The sequence below is a fragment of the Chinchilla lanigera genome, unplaced genomic scaffold (genome assembly GCF_000276665.1).
Source record: "Chinchilla lanigera isolate Chin_1 unplaced genomic scaffold, ChiLan1.0 scaffold00007, whole genome shotgun sequence".
In the NCBI taxonomy this organism is placed as follows: Eukaryota; Metazoa; Chordata; class Mammalia; order Rodentia; family Chinchillidae; genus Chinchilla; species Chinchilla lanigera.
In genome coordinates this window covers 2385009-2397613 of record NW_004955408.1, presented here as the reverse complement: position 1 = coordinate 2397613, position 12605 = coordinate 2385009, and the positions used below count along the sequence as shown (strand labels likewise).

General features: G+C 51.8%; 2 protein-coding genes across 5 annotated transcripts in view; both read right to left on the bottom strand.

Annotated features, from left to right (window-relative positions):
- Positions 1 to 2569, bottom strand: part of Slc36a3 (solute carrier family 36, member 3) — a 28753-nt gene extending 26184 nt beyond the window's left edge. Inside the window, 1 exon segment of the mRNA XM_005376056.2 lies at positions 1838 to 2569. Within this exon segment, the coding sequence (XP_005376113.1) occupies positions 1838 to 2085 (248 nt within the window). The 5' untranslated portion in view covers positions 2086 to 2569.
- A 2834-nt stretch (positions 2570 to 5403) lies between these two features.
- Positions 5404 to 12605, bottom strand: part of Slc36a2 (solute carrier family 36 (proton/amino acid symporter), member 2) — a 28795-nt gene continuing 21593 nt past the window's right edge. For all 4 annotated transcript variants that reach the window (XM_005376054.2, XM_005376052.2, XM_005376053.2 and 1 more), the window contains 3 exons: positions 10611 to 10777; positions 8112 to 8281; positions 5404 to 6924 (listed from right to left, as the gene is read on the bottom strand). In XM_005376054.2, coding sequence (XP_005376111.1) covers positions 6653 to 6924; positions 8112 to 8281; positions 10611 to 10777 — 609 coding nt within the window. In that variant the 3' untranslated portion in view covers positions 5404 to 6652. The remainder of the gene's footprint in view (positions 6925 to 8111; positions 8282 to 10610; positions 10778 to 12605) is intronic.

Genomic DNA, 12605 nt, shown 5'->3' with positions numbered 1-12605 from the left:
ACCTCTCCAGAGCTCCACCACAGCCTATACTGTCAGGGGAAGAATGGCTTCCAGAGAGTCTCCACAAGTTTTGTGCAAGGTCCTCCTGGTTTACAGCTTCCAAATGGCTTTCATGAACACAGTCCAGAGGACCTCTGACTCCTCGGGCTTAGTCTGTATTCTCATGTTCTCCAAGTCCTTGTTCAGCAGCTGCTCCTTCGCTGACTCTGGACCTTTCTGGTTCTCAATGGCAGGAGCAAGAGTGACCTGTTGTATGGCATGTATTCCCAGGGGTTCCTCCATGTTTGAATGATTCAGACACATCTGTGGGTGGGCATCTGTAGCTGGTGCATGGTGGGCCAATTGTGTCAGTGTTTCTCTGTGTCATGGTAGTTCTCAACGAAGCAGTGGTGGCCGGCCTGAGGGCTGGCGTGCAACAGCGCTCACCACCGTGTGGCTTCCTGTGCACCAGAGCCCCTCCTCCCAGGTGGCCATTAGGCTGGGGGCTGGCCCAAGGGCCAGCGCTCCCAGCCCTGTGGCCTCCCGGGCACTGGGGGCCCTCCCTCCAGGGGGCTACGAGGCAGGAAGCTAGCCAGCCAGAAGAGCGGAATCCCACGCAAGGACTGCTGAGCAAACCAGCCCTCAGCCAGCTTTCTCTATGCATAATATGCACTACACGTTTCCACCCCTGCAGATTTACTTGTAATGCTGAATTCTCCAGTATGTTTTTTTTTTTTTTTCCTCCGGTACCAGGAACCGAACTCACGACCTTGCGCTTGCCAGGCAGGCGCTTTTGCCGCTGAGCTAAATCCCCAGCCCCTCTCCAGTATGTTTATACCACACTTTAACCATTCCCTCTGACAGGGTCTGGATATGTAGCCAGAAGGGCCTTGAGCTTGCAATCCCCCTGCCTCAGTCTCCCAAGGGCCGGGATTGCAGAGGTGTGCCACCACACCCGGCTTTAGCCATTCTTATTGTTTCCACGTTTTCAGTATTGTCATCAAGCTTCAGTAAATACCTTTGCTGTCATGAATACCTGTGCTATGATCTCAGTGAAAAAGATTCCTAGAAATGGCATAATTGATAGAAGGGTGCATTTATTTCCGTTTAATTATACTTAAGAACAAAGCGAGGTGGTGACACAGCAAGAAATTCAAAAGTTAAAACAAAACAAAGCGCAGTAAAAACCTCGGGGAACGAATAGAAATCTCTCAGCCCTGTCTCTCAGCCTCCTGACTTCCTTCCCCACAAGGAGCTACTGCTTTCCGTTGCATTTGCTCTCGTGTGTGACACACCTGCTTTCCAAGGTAGCACACGCCGAAGAAGAAGCTGTGTGCTTTACACGAGCAGCATTTTAGGGTTTGATGAAGAACACTGTCCACCGGAGAGGTGCTAATCTGACTCTCCCCCAGAGGCGGGCACTCCCAGGGTGCTGGTCGACGCTGGCACAGCCGCAGAGAGGGCACAGCTCACAGTTACCCAGTCTGCTGGCTGGGGAGCAGTCCTGCTGGCAATGAAGTCCTAGAGGAAAAGTTCCGATTTGGGGCAGTAAAAGTAGGACGTGGAGTTAGAAGGTGAGATTTCGTCCTGTGTTTCCTGCAGGAAGGGTTGAGGGGGGAGACAGAGAGACAGAGAGACAGAGAGACAGAGAGACAGAGAGATAGAGACAGAGAGACGGAGAGATAGAGACAGAGAGAGCCCAAAATGGAAGACAGAGAGAAGCGCCTCAGCCTGAGATAGGAAATTGTTCCTGGAATCACGCAGTCCACGCTGGGGGCGCTGTTCTAGCTGAACTCCAGGGGACGCGAAATAACCACAGAGCCGCAAGGCCCACCCTCTCAGGTCCTGAGCATCTCACCAGTGAGGGGGAGGAGCCGCTGAGGTGCGTGGGTCCGGAGGGCCGTGTCTACTTAGGACAGTGCACTGGCTTCCCCGGGAGGAGGGTGGCAGCACTCCAGGGGGCCGTGGGTGGGCTGCCGGCTCTGCAGGCTGCTGTGATCCTGTCCCAGCAGCGCCGTCTTTGACGTGGTGGTGGGCACCGAGTCTGAGGCTCTGCTCTGTGGCGGCCTGGGAAGCCGTGGATGGGTTTTTCCCCAGACCAGCCATGCTGCAGAGCAGGGTCCCTGGGGGTGCTGGCCCTGGCCCAGCCCCAGAGCATGCAAGCTGGGAAAGAGGGGGCAGCTGGAGGTGCAGGTGCCCTGGGGCCTGGGGGCAGTCTCTTCTCTGGAGCCCCGCCGCCCCTCCGTTCTCAGGTGCTGTCCGGGACTCCTGGGCACCCCGTCTTTCCCAGTGTGGCCCTCGATGACAGGGAGCTCAGCGCACAGTGCGGCTGGGAGGGAGAGGGGAAGCGTTTGACTGGAGGTCCCGGTGCTCAGCCAGCTCTGGCAGAGGAAAGCAGGGCGACCTCACAATGGAGGCTGCCCGGCCAATAAGCTGCTCAGAGCCCCAGGGGCCAGGTGGCTCTGCAGCGGTCACCCAGTGCCACCTCCTTCCTCTGTGTGGGGTGAAGAATAGCACAATGTCCAACTCAGATGTCACCTGTGCAGACCTTCCGCCTGGCAGGCATGTATGGACCGCACTGTGCAGGAGAGAGTGCACGTCAGCTCTAAGCAGTCGTTTGTCCCTCCAGAGAGAGCCTTGTCCCTCCAGAGAGAGGCTTGTCCCCCCGTCACGTTGTTTTTGCTGTTTCTCATGACCTTGAACTGTTGTCCCTGTGCCATGTGCCACCCTGCCTTGAAGCCAGCTGATTGTGGACCGAAACCTCCACAAACTGAGCTAAATCTTTCCCACTTTAAAAAAATCATTTTTTCCAAAATTATTTATTGAACATATAATATATGCTAGGAACTGTTCTCCATGCTGGGAATATGTTTAGGTAGAAAACTTACAATTTCTTCAGGCTGAGTTTATAGTCTGGTGTGGTCCAGGGAGGACAGGGAGAAAAGAATTTGTTGAGGGTATGGTAAACCAGGGCCTGTGGTGGGTACTTTGTAGTCCCAGCTACTTGGGAGGCTGAGACAGGAGGGTTGCTTGAGTCCGGAAGTTTGAGACCAACCTGGCAACATAGAGAGGTCATGGAGGGATTTGAGCAGAGAAGGGACACAAGTCACAGTGTGACAGCTCCTCTGGCCACTTCATGGGATCAGATCAAAGGGGGCAAGGGCAAAAGCAAGATCAATTAGCAGGCCACTACCACAGTCCAGGAGGCTCCTGCGGTGCTCCAGGAGACAGAAAGTGGGATGACAATGACACATAAGAAGTGACTGAAGTCTGGGCTTTTGAAATGGAAAACCATGCCGGGTGTAGTGGAGCATGCCTGTCATTCCAGCATTGGGAGGCTGAGGCGGGAGGGTGGCTGTGAGTTCAAGGCCAGAGTGGGCTACATAGCAACACTCTGTCTCAAAAAAAAAAAAAAAAGAAAAAGAAAGAAAGAAAGAAAAAGAAGAAAAGGGAGGGTGTGGAGGAAGAGCTGAGGCAGGGTGGAAGGGAAGAAGAGGAGCCAGGGTGCACGCCCCTCTCTGGACGGGCGTCACCCGAGCCCCGTGGGAGGCCCTCTTTGCAGACCACATGGTGGCGTGACTGCGGGGTGTTCTGGGGTCCGGGTGGGGTGTGGGAGGGTCACAGTGTTTCATGCACAAAGTGGATGGATTGAGCAATAATTTACCCAGGGGGAAGGGGAGCTCAGGGTGCTCTGAGCGCACACGTCATGTAACTCCCACCGCAGGCTTCACAACACTTCCGGGAGGTTCTCTTCCTCCCCTGGCCCTACAGCGCCCGGCCCCTGGTAGCCACAGCCACAGCCCGCCTTCTCCAGGACAGCCTAGGAGCACACTCAGCGGGATGACAGCCCCGTCTGCAGCTTTCACTCAGTGCAGTGCTGCCGAGATTGGTCTGTGTCGTCAGGAGCAACAGCAGATCTCTCCCTTCTGAGAGCTGAGTGATGCCCCACAGCTGGGCTGCACCTCAAAGCGCCTATCACCCACTCCATGCACATGTGGACCGCTTGCAGGCTCGAGGGACAATGACTACCCTTCCTACTAATGGTCATGTGCAGCGCTTTGGGTGGTGGAAAGTTTTTATTTAGCTGGCCAGGCTCTAGCAGAGCTATTCATTGGCTGCATGGTTTGAGAGTACAGCTGCTTGGTCACACTGGAAGTGCATGCACTGTGCCACACCGCCCTGCCTTGGAGCCAGCCGACTATGGACTGACGTTCTATGAACTGTGAGCCAAATAAACCTTTCCTCCTTTAACTTTGGGTGTCAGGTATTTTGTCTCAGCAATGAGAAAAGTAATTAAGGCAGGTAACATTCATTTTGATAGGGATTAATGGCAATGTGTTTTTTACAGTATGCTAATAAAATTTTAAAATGTAAACACTATTTTTTGATAATACTTCATGTATTTGAGTCAGACTTTCCAATCTTTTTCACGTTCATTTCATATTGAAAGATCTTTCTTACTTCAAAATTATAAAGTACTTTATTATGTCATTTAAAAAGTGCTTATCGATTTTTTGGCCTTTGAATCAGTAGTACTTGTCTATCTACAGTTTTGCTTTCCAGTTTCAGTTACCCGCAGTCAACCATGGGCTGAAAATGTCAATGGAAAATTCCAGAAATAAATGATCATAAGCGTTAAACTGCCATCCTGAAGAGTGTGCTCGTGAGCTGTCCTGCTCAGAATGTGAACCACCCCTTTGTCCAGCATATCCACCCCTCAGCGATTAGGGAGGAGAGAGAAACAGAGAGAGAAGAGAGAGAAACGACGGCCCACCTCAGCCAAAGCGGGGTGTGGACACCTGCGGGGCTGACGAGTGTCCCGCCTCCCAGCAGGGACGCTGCGGATTCTGGTGTGTGGATGGTCAGCCCTTATCTCTGCTGGGTGGGACTCTGGCGTTTGTGAGTATCTTCCAGAAATACAGCTAAACACAGAGCAGGTGGCCAGGGTTTGGGAACTGGGGCAGCGCCCCGTCCTCACCCTCCTTGTCTTTCCTAAGCTGCACAGAGAAGACGACGGAAGGGAAGAAGCAAGGGGGGCTTTTTCAAGTGTTGGCACCAGGCTGAAAGGAGCGCACGTCACTCCCATAGGCCTCACAGAGCGTGATGAGCCCCCGGGCTCTGGGCTGTGGACCTGCCACCTTCTACTTGGTTCACCGGACCCGTTTCCTGAGGGGTAGACACGGGGTGGGGAGGCAGAGAGCCGTCACCGCCTCGGAGGCTGAGGTGGTGTCTTAGGTCACCCGGCCCCGCCTCAAGCCGCGGTCAGACGTGAGGGCACACGGGGCTGCCGGGGCCAGGACGGCAGGAGGCTGGCACCGTCCTTGACGGACAGCTGCGTGTGAGGTTCTGTTCTCATTCACCAGTGCAGCCCCTTTAGCAAAAGTCACAGAGCAGCGAGCTTTTCCTGCATAAAACACTTACACCTTACGAATTAAAACCACAGGCTTTTATTATTCCTCACGATTCGGGGTTTCTCTGCACACCGTTCTGGCACTGGGCATGGAACCCGAGTGCTGTGCACGCTGAGCGCATCCTGTGCCGTTTGGCTTCACTGCCCCCCGCAGCCACTTCTGCAGATTCCTATGGTTTGGTTCAGGTTGGCTGGAGCTGGGACAGCTGGCTTCACTCAGGCGTCTGGCCGTTGACAGGCCTGTTGCTCTGGGCTCAGGGCTCGAATGGAAGGAGGAGTTTTGGCTCCACAGGCCTCCCGTCCTCCAGCAAGCTGGCCTGGGCCTTTTCACTTGGTGGTTTCAGCTCCACAGAGCGGTAAGAGATGGGCTGTCCACACGTAAGCCACCACCAAGCCCTCGCCTTCATATTTACTGCTGTCTCATCTTGCCAGTGCAAGTTACAAGGTGAAGGTCAGACTCACGGGGCAGAAGTACAGACATCTCACCTCTTAACGGAAGGAGCAGTGCGGTCGCACTGTCCAGAAGAAGTTATGGGCAATTTTCCAATCTACTGTAACAACCTTGCCTTATGCCTGGCACACACAGGTGACCAAGAACGGCTGTTGCAGGGATTATAGGATAAAGTCTATTCAAACGACGTCGTATCTACTCCTTCCTGCGCAAGTGCATCTGCTTCAGTGGGATCTTTGAGCTGAGCTCCTACTTAATCCAGTGGCTTGGAAGCCTTATTGCCCCTCACTTGAGCGTGGACGGCTCCTTCCTGAGAGTTGTGGCTCACACAGCTCCTCATGGCCCCATGCAGCCTGACACTGGAGTTTGCATGACTTGCTGAGCTGTGGATTAGGTCCTTGCACGGCTCAGGAAATGGGGAAACCTGTCGTCTGCAAAGCACATTCCCCTTTCCCTAGCGCACTTCCTTCTGCCCGGTGCTGCCATTTGGAGCCCCCTGGTGGCTTCTCCTCGTGTAGGCCGCTGGAGGTGCGACACTCACCCCGGCAATGACCAAAAAAGAAAAAGTTGGGGAGGATCCAGAACCTTCCATGGGAGAGTTCTCAATGTAGTGGAAAGTGAGAGATGGAAAGAAAAAGGAATAGACAACAACAGCAAAAATTAAACAAAAATTATCATTTAGACCTTGTAGCCGGCGAGTCCTTGCTTGTTTTACTGTGCCCAGAGAGAAGACAAAACAGCAGCATAGAGTGTGTCAAAGAGATCCACGCCACTGTGAGCCTTGTGTTGGTGGGTGTGGAGCGGCCCCGCTCTCACTGAATGGGGAGGGTGGCATTGGAAGGAGGGAGAGAGTCCCCTGACTCGATCAGCTCGTCCAGGGCCTGGTAAGTCCCCGCCACGAAGCCCACAAAGCCCAGGATGCTGATGAGGGTGTCCTTGGCGAGGGTGAGCGGGCTCAGGCCCTCGGAGGAGTAGGTGGTGACCTCCAGGAGCGGCGGGATGATGAGGGCCAGGGCGCTGCCGCTCACGGAGCCCACCAGGGAGAGGACCAGGTCCAGGCGCGGGACGAGGACGGCCAGGACGCCTGACAGAAATGAGAGGGAGCAGATGGAGAACCCAGGCTTAGCTGAGCTTCTACAGTGTGTTCCTAAAATCCTCTTCTTAAAACAATACATGAGACAGAGGTTTCTCAGAATTCAGTTGCAGACAGTAGAGGTTAAGGTCCGCTACTGCCCCAACCGCACTCCTTAGAGGAGAGACATTAACATCTTGCCGTGTCTCCTCCTAATTGTTCAAATACACACATTCATAATGCTGGGAAGAATAGCCCTTTTCTGCCAATTTCGGCTCCATGCTTGGGGTGGGGGTGTCCCCAGTTGAACTAATAATAGAAATATTAGCAGGAGGAAAAAAAGAAAGCTTAGTTTTGAGCTCTGGAGTCTTTGGATGATTTGGACCTGCCAAAGACGCCTGCTCGTACAGCCACTCATGGTGGGGAGGGGAGGGCCGGCCTCTTCAGGGTGCCAGCAGTCGGCTCTTCCATGGTAACGGTTGGCCTCTTAGCTGGCTGTCAGCCCCCCAGAAGGGGATTTGTGGAGGCTGCGTTTCCCCAATGCCCTCCTTAATTCTGCAGGAGAGTGCAGATAAAGCTTTCTCCTGCGGTTCCCTTCATTCAATAATCTTTATGTCATTGATGTGCGTATTTTTAATGTTGGCCCAGATTCATACAACTCTGTGAGGGTCCAACAACTCCTGTTGTCAAATGGACCCTGTTTACCCATTTTCAATGTCTGCTAAGGAGAAGGACTCCAGAGTTAGATGACTTGGGTTCAGATCCTACTTCTGACACTTAACTGGCCAGTTAGGTATCACTCCCTATCCCAGTTTCCCCTTTTGTGAAGGAGGGATTAGCGTAGTTCTACTTTATGAGGGTTCTTGGGGGGGCTGAATAGAATATTTTGAGTTCTAAACTAGGAAGAGCCTAGCACTGTGCAGGCCGCACGGCAAATGTTCAGTTAAGTTGATCTAATGACTATTATTTTGTAAACTGTGTCTTTTGACTGGAAATGGAGAAATCTGCCTCAGTAGAGGACAAGTAAGAGCAGGGCTGTCCCCGTGAGGTAATGCGTGTAAAGCTTTAGAACAGTCCTTGAAATGCAGTAAGCGCTTAATCAACGCTGGCTGTCACGACTGTCCGCTACCAATCTGGTTGAGTCCTGATGGCCCTGAGGAAAAGATCCATGGAAACCTCATGTTCTGCGTTCTACTCACAGGTCAGGCAGACCATGGTGAGGCGGATGGACAGGTCCACGGGCAGTGCCCAGCGCTCTGACACCCGGGAGATGGCCCAGGGCAGGATGATTTCTGCTGGGACGTAGAACTGTAGGGCGTAGGTGCACAGGATGCCGATGATGTAGAGGAGTTTCACCGACTGGTACAACCTGCAAAACAAACCAGAACCATGCTCTCCAGGGTGCTGGGGATCTGCCCTTGGGATAACCCCCGGGGCTGCTGTGCCCCGTCTGAAAACGATGGAGATGGACCGCCTACGAGTTGGGGAAATCACAGCAGAAAACACGGTGAAAGCGGAGGGCAGCACAAAGGATTCAGTGCAAACGGGTGCAAGGTCACCTCTAATGAGGAGCAGCAGACTTGAGTACGGGCCTGCGTGGCACCTTTGCCTCCCTCTCACTTGGGGCTTGATTTCAGAGTTTAGGAGCGAGGCCCAGCTAGACACTTTCCCAGGGAGACTCAGCCAATGAAAACCCTGGATCTAAAAGATCCTGGTCCTTTTTGGACTCTGTCAGTCCTTAGAAATTCTCTGGGTCCCCAAAGCCCTCAGCATACACCCAGCTCTCAGAGAGAGAGCTCCTGCTTGCTTGAGAGAGCTGCAGAGCCCCAAGTCTTGAGGGGAAGAGACAGTGCATAAATGGGTCGTGTGGAGGCCAGGGCTGAGGGCTGGGTTAGGGAGACAAGGTTGCTGGCAGGCTTTAAGACAGAGAAAGAGGGTGTGCAGTTTCAGGAGACACGAGTTCTCTCAGGAGCTCATGGATATAACTATTTTCCTTTAGCCCACTAACCTAGTAGAGCCATTTACCACGTTTGAGAAGTGTGTGTGTGTGTGTGTGTGTGTGTGTGTGTGTGTGTGTGTCTAGGTCACTCCTTAAAGAGGGATAACTTCTGTGTTTTTGTGTTTCCTGCTTACACCAGTCCTGCTCCCTGGAGCATCCTGTGTACTTCTTTTCCAGAAATACAAGCACTACTGATGCTTTGAAATCCTCTCTTCTGAGCAGGTACCACCACTCAGATGCTCTTAGACATGGCCCAACATAACCCGCAAGATAGCTCTGCCTCATAGGTGAGCAAACTGAGGCTCGGAGGGGCAAAGCAAACTAGCCAGGAGTGTAAGTCAGTCTGCCGTGGAGTTGGGACTGCGACCCAGAGTACTGAGAGCTGTTATCGGGCAGCCAGTTTCCCTGCTGTCCCTTTTCTTTCTTTCTTTTCTGGTGTGGCAGTGCTGGAGATTGAACCCAGGCACACACTCCACCACTGAGCTGCACCCTCACTTCTCTATATTTTGAGAAAAAATCTTGCTAAGTTGCTCAGACTGGCCTTGAACTTTTGATTCTCCCGTTTCAGCATCCTGGGTAGTTGGGATTACAGGCATGCACCGCTGTGCCTGGCCCTGCTGTCTCATTCTGTTGTGCCTTCTTTGCTCAGAAATCTCCAAGGCCTCGCCGGGCATGGTGGCACAGGCCTATAATCCCAGCATGTAGGAGGCAGAGGCAGGAGGCTCACTATGAGTTGGAGGCCAGCCTGGGCCACACAGTGACTTCAAGACCAACCCGAACTATGTAGTATGACCCCCTCTCTCTCTCTCTCTCTCTCTCTCTCTCACACACACACACACACACACACACACAATCTCGAAGACCAGTTTGTTACTCTAGAGGATATGGTAGAGTTTGTGTGCATTCACTATGTCCCTCTCTGCCTCTACCCCATTGCTGATGAAGACAGAATTCCACGATCATAGTCCACACCCTAATATGTCTAGACTGGCATCTATGTGTAGTAGCTGGTTGATGACTGACATTTATAACCTTGGGGACAAGCCCCATTTGGGCAAATTAGACCTCCAAATGACCATCTGCTTAAAAAGAGAGGCCTCCTGGAATCAATGACCTGTCTCTGTGCAGGAGAAAATGATGCACAGGGGCGTGTGGGGTCCTGCGTCTATTGAAACACGGCCCTGTGGGAGTTGGTGGCATCACACTGTCCCATGAGCTGGGCACACTGGACATCAAATGCTTACAGAATCCAGCGGTTCCCCCAAGTGGGTGTTTGCTCTACACCTTTTTAGCCTGGCCTCCCTGATGGAGGGGATGTGCACCGTTGGCCGTGCCAAGCCAGACTTGGTCACAAGGCTCAGTGAGCAGCACTGGAAGCATTGGAAGCGTTGCCGCCCCAGGCTCGCCTCCCTCTCGCCCTCCTCCGGCACTCGTCCCTTCTCTCTTTCGGGGACCAGCGGTTCTCACTTCTGTCCTCTCTTCCGGGTCACGTCCTCCATCCCCCTGGGCTGATACAGCCGAACTCAGTTTGAGAGGCTGCTGCCAAAGGATGAGCTGGGGAGCCCAGGATTGCAGTGACAGTGCTGCCTCTCCCCTCTCAGCTGTCCAGACCTCGGCTCCCGGGTGTGGGGGGAGGAGGGAGAGGCCCCATGTTTCCGTCCAGCCCTCAGTCCCGCCACCTGAGAGTCCGCGAAGGTACCAGCAGTTGGGCAGGTTAAGGGTTATGCTGGCTCTGATGTCCTCTCCAAAGCGCAGGTAACCCAGAGCCCCGATGCCGATGTACAGGGTGGTGATGATGGACATTCCCAAAGACAGGATGGCAGGGAAGCGGCGGGCATCCTTCATCTTGTTTTCCAGAGGCAGGACCTAGAGGAATATCACAGTGCAAGGAGAGAGGAAGTGAGACAACCAACTAATCGACGACAAAACAACACCATGAATATATAAATAAGAGAAAGGCACACCACTTCTGGGAATATATTCAAAAGAATTGGAAGCTGGGACTCGAAGAGGTATTTGTACACTCATGTTCATACAAGCATTTTTCATAGTAGCCAAAAAATGGAAACAATCCCAGTGTCCACCAACAGAAAATGGATAAACAAATGTGGTATACCTGTGCAAAAGAATATTATTTAGCCTTCAAAAAGAAGGAAATTTGGATATATGCTATAATACGGATGAACCTTGGGGACATTCTGATAAGTGAAACAAGCCAGCCTCGGAATGACAGATAATAAGGCTCCTACTGAGAAGAGGGATCTGGAGCAGTCAGATACATAGGGACAGACAGCAGAATGGGGTTTCCAGGGACTGGAGGCAGGAAGGGGTGGGAGTTACTGCTCAGCACTGAGGTTCAGCCTTCCAAGATGAGAAGCATTCTGGAGATGGATGGTAGCATTGGCTGGACAACAGGATGAATATATTTGCTGAACCCACACATCGGAGTAGTTAAAACGGAAAATTTGATACTAGGTGTATTTTGCCACCATGAAAGAAAAAAATGAAATAAAGGGAAAAAGAAGGGAGGAGAAAAAGGAAGTAGAGGAAAAGGAGAAAAAAAAAACAGGCCAGAAAGAAAGGGGGGAAGTGAGGAAAAGGAAAAGGAAAAGAAAAGGAAGGCCCAGAATTACAAGATGAGTCTGGGCCTCCAGGAGATTCACAGATTACCCGGATGAAAGAGCCCAGGGCCCTGGGGAAGCCAGTTCTGGCCAGCAGGAGGTGCACTCTGTCCAGACAGCAGTAGTCCTTACTTAACCTTTTATTAGCATGTATTAATTTACACATTAAGAGATATCTCCATACACAAATACAGCATGGACTGATCACAGCCAGTCCTCCCCTCCCCCGCTGCCAATCTCTAGTTATCACTGGTCTGCTTTTAGGTTGACATTTTTTAGTTTCCTTTTATGAAAGAGAGTAGGCGCTTATCCTTCTGTGTCTGGCTTACTTCATCTCACACAATGACTGCCAGTTGCACACATTTTGCTGCAAAGGACAAGATTTCCTTGTTTTTCTGGGCTGAATCATGTGTACATACCCATTTCTTTCTCCATTCACCATTGAACGGCACATAGGCTGATTCCATATCTTAGCTATTGTGAATAGTGCTGCCGGAGTCACAGGATCGACAGTGTGACTTCGATGTGCTCACTGCATTCTCTTACTTATACACCAAGAAGTGGGATGGCTGGGTCACCCGGTAGATTGAGTGTTAGCTTTTGAGGAGCTTCTGCTGTTCTCCACAATGGCTGTGCTAATTTACATTCTCACCAGCAGGGCATAAAGGCTTCCTCGCCCCGCATTCCCACTAACATTTATTTTTTCTTTCTTTGGATAACTGCCATTCTAACCAAGTGAGACGATACCTCACTGTGGTTTTGACTTGCATTTCTCTGAACACTAATGATAGCATTTTTCCATACATTTGTTGGCCATTTGTATTCTTTGTAAAATACAAATGTACTTGGGGTTTCTGTTATGATGCTTCTTGAGCTCCTGTATATCCTGGATAGCAACCACTTGTCAAGTAGCTGGTAGATACTCCCACCCTCTAGGCTGTCTCTTCACTTGTTTGCTTCCTTTGCTGTGCAGAAGCTTTTAGTTTGAAATAATTGCATTTGTCCATTTTTGCTTTTGTTTGCTGTGCTTTGGAGTTCTTATCCAGAAAACCACTGCACCAATATCTTGAAGT